The 8696-nt window shown below is 37.9% G+C and overlaps 1 protein-coding gene across 1 annotated transcript in view; it reads right to left on the minus strand.

Moving 5' to 3' along the window:
* Positions 1-444: 444 nt before the first annotated feature.
* The window catches only part of LOC103132533 (elastin-like), a 22713-nt gene continuing 14461 nt past the window's right edge, over positions 445-8696 (minus strand). Inside the window, exons 28-38 of the mRNA XM_016667443.1 lie at positions 7915-7950; positions 7767-7832; positions 7555-7602; positions 6293-6337; positions 5806-5844; positions 5596-5685; positions 5375-5413; positions 4046-4093; positions 2729-2764; positions 2335-2412; positions 445-1801 (exon numbers count right to left, since the gene is read on the minus strand). Of these exons, the coding sequence (XP_016522929.1) occupies positions 1755-1801; positions 2335-2412; positions 2729-2764; positions 4046-4093; positions 5375-5413; positions 5596-5685; positions 5806-5844; positions 6293-6337; positions 7555-7602; positions 7767-7832; positions 7915-7950 (572 nt within the window). The 3' untranslated portion in view covers positions 445-1754. The remainder of the gene's footprint in view (positions 1802-2334; positions 2413-2728; positions 2765-4045; positions 4094-5374; positions 5414-5595; positions 5686-5805; positions 5845-6292; positions 6338-7554; positions 7603-7766; positions 7833-7914; positions 7951-8696) is intronic.

Genomic DNA, 8696 nt, shown 5'->3' on the forward strand with positions numbered 1-8696 from the left:
TATGATGTAAACATTATTTTCCATTCATGCAATACTTAAAAGTCCCAATTATTCTGTTTAAGTTTGTGGCTGTGCTGCAATAAAAATGTAAAACAGTACCTTTATGTGCCACGTTGATGATGTCACGACTTTGTAAACTTCTGATATGTTAAGTGACACATTTGACATTAATATAAGACATAACTAAATAAATCTGACATATTCTCTCGTTATTGTGGCATTTAAAAGAGAAATAATTTTGCTAATCCTAACTGACCTAAAATAAACTTAAGACATTGAGAAAAGAAGGTGAATGTGTTTTTATTCAATGTATGTTTCAACTAAATACTGCTGTAAAACAATAAATTTTATTAGTCTTTATAAAAATTTGGAAAAGCTAACATGGTTTTGATCAACTGAGTTGTTCTGGTGTTTAAAGAAAGAGACAAGCAAACAAAAAGAAAACAGCTTCTTTAAACACATTTATTTTGTTATCTGTTAAAGCAAAAACATTGCCAGGATGTCTAGGATCGAGTCGCATGTGTCGTGGAGATCATTTAAAAAAAAAAGTGCAAAACCACACCGTTCCTCCTTCTGAAAACAGTTTTAAATAAAGATGAAGAGCATCCCACGTCACATCTGACATGGTCCAACCTGGCGAGGCTCAAAGACAGTTCTCACCCAGCCCCGAGTGAAAGAAACTGAAGCCAGCTAACATCAAAATTAGTCAAAAATACAGTACATAGTTACACATGGAGAGATGCGGTCACATTGGCAACAGCACTCAGAAACCTTTGGTCAGTAAAGCCTGATAAAAGCAGCTCAAGTAAATAATCAAGAGGATTTTTATGCCTCACATAAACACACATCCTCCCCCATTAAGCAAAGCCTGTAATAATAATTAGTAACAAAGGATAAATGCAAAAAGATTGTTCTTGTTTTATGCTTTCCTGATAACGATAAAGCTATGAGTCCAAACAATTAAACAGGCAAAAAAAAAACAAAACAACAAAACAAAACAAAAAAAAACATAAATGAGACAACACACAACATTCAACCACACATAAAGTCCATGTCAGCCTGACATCTACTTCTAGCCAGCTGCTTTTCTCTCCCTGTAAAGCATCAAAAGACGTTTCGATTGCCTTCAGCTTTCTGCTCTTCGAAGATCAGAAAGTGCTGAGGAGACTTCACTGCACAGCGACAAGAATCAGCAAAATCTCAGAGAGCAGATGGGTTGGCCCGAGCAAGCTCCCACCGCTTTACACTCGGCACGGCTAAAAATAGCAGCGGAGGAAGAGCGGCGAGCAGATTGGACAGATCTGATCGGCGTTTGGGCGAGCTTTGACCAAGCCAACCCTCCCCGAGAGGCAACGGGTTCTGCTCGGACGGGTGGGACTCGTCCACTTGTTTTAGGGATTAAAACACAAAGGTCAGCCTGATCATCACAATAAAAACACACACACACACACACACACACTCACCGAAGACACGAAGCATTTCTAACTCCTGTGACGGAGTGCAAAGAGTTAAAGCTGATTAACTGGAACACATACATGATTATTTAGAGGCACTATCTATAACGTATGTTCACAACAGAACGTGTACAAAATTCTGGGTCGGTGGGTTTGTAGAAAAACAGACATTAAAGTCAAGTAAGCAACAACAAACATCTATACAGGTTGTCTAATCGGGCTTTGTTTGCATATAAAATGTACATTCTAGATCATGCAGTAGCACCATGGTTTCTTGAGGTCACTGGATCTGGAGACCCTCTACTTCCTCCTCCCACAGTATTTACCCTGGCATCCTGCAGCGCCACCTACAGGGAACACCGCAGTAAGCAGAGTTATTAGTTCATTACCAAGGAGTGGCTTCGACAATAATCAATCATGTTAAGGTTGCAGTTTTTTTTTGTGTGTGTTCTTATTGCACTGAAATAATCACATTTGCACAATGGAAGAAGCAGAAAAATCCAACCTTTAGTGTGAAAATAAATACCGCATTAAGAAATCACGAAGATCAAAATGATCAGTGTTTTTATATAGCTCACTGCCATGCTCTCTTGTTTTTCCCCATTTTTAGGAGGAACAAAGAAAAAGTCTTGGATTACCAACTAAAACCTTGTAGACACTCCAATTAACTAACAAAGTCTGAGTATAAACCACCGAAAATACTTTGGCTACAATTATTTATACTAATCATTATTATAAACTCTAATGAAAAGTTGGATTTTTCTTAATTTTTATGTGAGATTCAGTTGTGGCATCAACAAACCTTTCTATTTTCAAGGCTTTTGTAAACATTTTTACAAGAGGTTTTAATAACTGTGGAGGTTTAAAGACTGTCACTCACCTCTGTAGAAGCCTCCGCCTCCTCCGCCGCCTCCTCCGCCAAGGAAGCCCTGCAGCGCACCATACTTTGCTGCCTTGGCTGCAAGATGACAAAAGAAACAAATAACATTGTTTTATTATAGCTATGCTACTTCCTATGCTAAATTAATTGATGTGTTAGTATTATGTTATAAACCAGATGTTTGCTCCATGCCGTTTTCACTCCTTCAGTTTTTTAAAGCTCTGCATTTGTCATCTAACGAAATCTTAGCAACAAATTTATTGACACACACATTGGTACATTGGATAAATGTCGTCATCTCTAAGCTGTTTATCTGAATTAGGAACAGGATCATCATGGGTCCCTCAGACTGTAATTAAATGTGCAGCAAGGTGATGAAGTTGATCTTTGGTACCTTGTTGCGGGGTCAGTGGGGCTGGCGCATATTGACCTAAACGACATCAAAAAGACACAGGAAATACGAGACATCTTAGTATCATAGCCTTCAGCTGTCTATGAGTATTCCCAATTAGTCAAATAATAACTAACAGAACCAAACAGAAACATGGTGATGTCAGAAGCTCATCACCATCAGGAACATCAGCATGCTGATTGCTCCTTTCTGCAATCAGCATGCTGATGTGAGTCATCGCAGACAGAGGCAATTAGTGCTTTTATTGGCTCATTGCTACAACATATGAGCAGCACTTGTGTAAATTTAATATTAGTGGATTACATTTGTGGTGTCATGAGCTGCAAGACTCTTGACACCAACATTTTGCAAAGTGTCCAAACATTTTGTGGTTCCCTCGCTTGGATTATATTTAGAAACATCTGTGAACATTAACTTTGATCACTATTTGCTTAAAGTAGGACAGTGAGAGAACTTGCTGCATGAAACATAACTATGCAAACATCTTGCAGTTAAAACTGTCATTTATTTTTGTTTTTAAAGTAATTTAATTCTTTATAAACATAAGACACAAATAAACCATCCTGTGGGTTTTGAATAGGACAAGCTTTATGAATCCAAAATAGCTACATTTAAAATTAAATTAATTTCATTAACATCATACAGTCACAAGATTAAATATATTTTTATTTTATATTATATCATGGAGCTGAACTACAAAATACAGCAGACTTCAACAATGTGTCTCACATAGACAGGTCAAAATGTAAATCTGGAAAATCTGGAATAGGGATTAGTAAAGATTTCAAGAAACATAAAGGCAGAGAAATAAATCGAATCTTATTAATATATAAACCCTAGTAAACATTTTAAAATTGTGTTTCTTCTTCCTTTGTTAAATGGGAGAAATATTAATTTACTGGAAAAAAAGGACAATTTTCAGTAGCTTACGGCTTCATCCCTCTTTTAGCCTTTATTCTAAGTAAATTATTTATAAATATGAATGATGCAATAACTTCTTTTTTTTATTCACATTTCATGAAAAGCGGCTGATGAGCATTAATCCACCTGATCCAGAAACAGACATGAAAAATTAAAGCTGTTCAATAATATATGTCTGCCTGGATGCAGCTTCAGACTGCGACACTGAACACAAGCCCCTGTTTCCAGCTGATTACGAAATTATCTCTGCTTATTCATGGCATGACAAATCAGTCGTTTCTATCAAAAATACAAATGTACATATAAAGCATAATATATATAACATTCATCACTGATTTATAAGCATAAAGAAAATGTAACAAGGAGACAGTTAAGTACCTGGGTAGTACTGCTGAGGGTATCCGCCATTATAACCAGGAACCACACCTGTGGATTTAAAAAGCAGTTACTGGTGGGATTATGTTCAGCCAGATGACATAATAAATAAATAAATAAATAAATAAATACATACATACAAAAATTAAGTAAATTAAATCAGCAACAATCAGAGAAATACAAACAGAATACAGCACAGCTTGACCTCATTTTCTTTATTTACTGAATTTGAAAAATCTCTCTCCTGCATAAGTTGGGCAACTTCCTAAATTTTTTATTTATTTATTTATTTTTTCGCACCATCTGCAGCACAGCCCAACATGCCTTTGACCTCTGGGAGAGAGATTAGCGACGTATCTATTTGTGATGAGCTTGAACACAGTCTGTGCTGCCGGCTGCTGCTGTGTGATTACACTCCTTCATCACCGGTGGAGGAACAGGACACCGTCTCTCAGAAGAATATATCGCCCTCAAACCTTTGCATGTTTTGTCATATTAAACTCACAAACTGGAATGTATTTCATTGGGTTTTTACGTGATAAAGTAACGATTGATTGTGTCGTGGAAGGAGGAAGAATACGCTGTTCACAAATTCCTTTTACAAGCTAAACTTTAAGTTTATGACACTATTGGTGTTCATCCCATTTTACTCTGAATCGGCGAAATAAAACCCAATTAGAAGTGAGTGAAACAGTTTACCAAAACTTTACCAAGTTTACCAAGATAAGGCCTCCCTCCTAAACCGGCAGACCGAGCAAAGAGGGAACCAATCAGAGACGACTATTAGTCACGTTCGCCACAAAAGCCGCTATGGCAGAGTGGCGAGACGAGACTAATTGTTAAAAGAAACCAAGAAGAAATTCTGTTTATAGTTTTCCCCAAAGCATAAAGGAGACACAGCAAATGGGAGATAGGTGCTCAGGTCAGATCAGTTTATGCTCTTGGCATATTTTTCTAACGTGGAGATAGGGAAGCTAATCACACAGAGTTAAATACAGAGGAATACTGGAAGAAAACCTGCTAGATGCAATAGAAACCCTAAACATACAGTCTGAACTACAACGGCATGGATTAGATTTAGACCAAAGTAATCTCAAAGACTTGCAGCTGTAGTTGGACTAAAATGTGGTTTGATAAAGTATTGAATCAGGTACAGAATATTTTGAAAACCACGCAAATTGTTTCCACCTGTTTCTCTGCCACATAATTCCAGAAATATGAAATTAAAAACGTTAAAGGAAAATAAATATTTTTAGGTCTCTGGAAAGCATCTCCAGTATAAAACAGCAGCTTGGAGAAGCTGCATCATATATCAGAGTGAACATCATGTACCTGTTTGAACTCCTCCTGGTCCAACTCCTGATTGAACACCTAGTGAACAGAACGGACACCGAAAAACTGCACATCACTTTTAAACTCTCCCCCACATTTAAAAACCAACCTCAACACACTTTCATGACATAAAAGTGACATTTCAACACATGCCCTATAAAACAAATAGTTCAGCATTTCTCTCTCCTTTAACCCTTCACCTGTGTGTTAATTATTTGTACCATATTTAGCAGCTTTTGCAGCAGCAGAGTACTGTCCACCTCCTGGTGCGACTGATGCTCCTCCAGGTCCCAGTCCGGTCCCTGCACCACCTGCAACTCCAGGTTCAGACACAGTTAGTGGGTTGGACTCTTTAAAATGAAAACATTTGTTTATCTTTTTCTGTATTTACAGTTTTAAAGTAAGATAGAGCGACATAATGTGACTCTCACCTGGCTGATATACTCCTCCTCCTCCAAGGTTACCATAACCTGATCAAACACAGCACAAAAGAGCAAATGCTAAGACTATTTTTGTTGCCAAAACATTTCATTTTTATTATTTTGTTTCTTCTTTCTGGCAAGACGACACAGTTCATCTCAGGTCATGTAGGAATTCCTCAAAACAGATTTGAGCTTTTTTCTGGGAAGGGCTCCACCACAGCTTGTTTTCTTGGGGGATTAAAAAAAGAAACTAACTGTGATGTTATCTTCAGTATTACCAACAATTTGCAAACTCCTAATGGTGCAGAAACCCTCCTGGGGTTGCTGTTTTTGGTAGAGCTGGATTCTGCAGGCTTTATAAGGTAAATAACTGGACGTCTTACTACTTCTTCTTCTTGTGTTGGGATTATATGAGCAAAAATATCTCGTCGTCGTTTAAAGGGGGAACCAGGATAAGTTAGGGTTTGCTGTGACGGAGCGAGAGCTGGTATTTTACCTGGTTTGGGTGGTTTGACTCCACCACCAGCTCCCGCCTGTCCACCTGCGCAGAAACAAAGACAGACAGGGTTCAGGAGAGACGAGAAATGACTGTTTTATAGGCTATCAAAGAAACACAAACAACGCAGAAACAAATGCAGAAGGACAAGACAAGCTGTAAATACTTTCTGCTCTGAAACGGCATCAAAGCAGTTCCTCATTCGTCACTTATCAGGGTTTTGGCCGATTTCCTGCACAGGAAGTGCGATGTGACGGCACGTCCTGACCAACTGTCACCCTGAGCGCTGGGCCGGACAATTGTGTTGTCAGGGGAAAACTGTGTGTTATTAAGCTCTTCATGCTCCTTTCCTTTTATATCAACACTGTTTTTAATCTTGACCGTGTGACGCTAAACCACCCAAATGTTGAAGACGCATGAATTCTTTGTCATATTCAGTTGAAACCAGATGTTTACATAGTCTGTATAAAAATACATTTACCTCGTTTCTCCTGCTACAAAACATGCAGGATGTCTAGGACTGCAACAACAGTCATTATGACCAAAACATTTAATTTTAGCTTCGTCAGACGACAAGAAATATCTCCATAAACTAAGGTATTTGCTCCTCAGTTTACTTCCAGATTATTTTCTGACTTTTGATATTGCTTTTAGAGTAATTTTAACATTTCCTCTTAGTCAGATGCTCAATATTTTGCACCTGGTGCAACTGGTGTAATCAGGCGAACACAGAACCCGTCTCCTCCCTGAATAGCATCATGTCTGGATTTGCCATGTGGCACCTTCAGGGATCTGAAGATTGTTCCCCATGATGAGACAAACTTGTAAATGTCCACAATCATCTCTGACTTCTTGACGGATTCCTCTTCATTTTTCAATGGTGTCACACCAGGAATGAGTGTGCTTGAGGTTTTACACTTGAAATACATCCACAGGTGTGACTCCGTTTAACTCAAATGTTGGGAATAAATTACCAGAAACATAAAAGTCATCATCTGACCTTTCCTAAAATGCACTCTGAACTTAATGTCTACACTTTTGAATTCACACTACTCTGGCATCCTAACACAAGAACAGTTTGGTCAGATAGAGAAACAAACTAACAGAAAAATGTTGAGTGGCTTTATTTTTATTTTTTTACAAGGCCTTTGTGACCTCCTGGTTTCCCCTGTATCCTTTTGTCATATGGGTATGTTAAATAACATTATTTCTCATAAATTCTTGTTTTTCATAAACCACAGAGTTTATAGACAAGCACTGACTTTGGTAGCCTCCTGCAGCCAGAGGGATTCCTACTCTGCCTCCTGCAACTGCAAAACACACCAGAGAGACACATGAGGCCACAGCACAGCAAGGCAAATGTGCTTTTTGAATTAAGACGACTTGGTTATTGCATGAGAAACGTGAAAATCTCTCACACCTCTTTGAGAACCAGTTTGATTGATTGTCTGAAGTGAAAAAGAAATATCTTTACCTGGATATTTCACTCCTGTTCCTGCTCCCTGCCCAGGCACGGTGCCGATACCGGTACCGTAAGGAACTGACACAAAGGTTACATATATGATATGTTGTCGTTTCCATCACATCGATGAGCGTCTAACAAGAAACATTGAGAAACGTACCTCCATACGGATACCCGTATCCACCTGCACCTGGAACTGCAGAGAACAACAGTGAAGACCTCAGAGCAGGCCTCAGACTGAACACGTTCATTATCGGCTTAATTTAATTTATGAACAAAGCCCTGCACTCCTCATTCAGTTCATTACATTTATATGAAAACCAATACAAACAACACTATTAATTAATATCAGTCTGTTTTTTTTTTTTCAAAGCTTAAAAATGAACACAAATATTTTGTCAACATTATTTGTAAAGTTATATTTAAATTATGTCTCTTTTGCTTTTTATTTTTAACATACTTTACTATTTTTGCATCATTCTATTTATTCACTTTATTTCACAATATGATTATTTTTATTGACTTTTTTTTGAGGATTGGAGGGTTTACTGATGGCTGTTTGTTAAATCTGCTGAGGGCAGTAGAAAACAGGAGAGGATACCACAGCAGACGGTTCTGGTAACCAAGTGGACATCTGATTTTTACTTTTGCAAAATTTACTAACTGTAAATTTCTTGTGTCTAAGCAGACTTTCAGAAGACATTATGTTTTATAAAAAAATAATTAATTTGGTGTTAAGAGATGACCGTTTTTTCTGGTAACGAAGCGCCTCAGTAAGTCCATGTTACTCAACATGTTTGTGACTCTCCACATACTATCGAGTTCATTGTAGCTTACTTTAGCATTGATGCTAATTTTTAGCATCAGAACGCTGGGTGGGTAAAAAAACCGATGAGCACATTTAGGCAGGCACAGTTTACATTTTTTCCAGAAATGTTCTAG

The sequence above is a fragment of the Poecilia formosa genome, unplaced genomic scaffold (genome assembly GCF_000485575.1).
Source record: "Poecilia formosa unplaced genomic scaffold, Poecilia_formosa-5.1.2 Scaffold1112, whole genome shotgun sequence".
Classification (NCBI taxonomy): Eukaryota; Metazoa; Chordata; class Actinopteri; order Cyprinodontiformes; family Poeciliidae; genus Poecilia; species Poecilia formosa.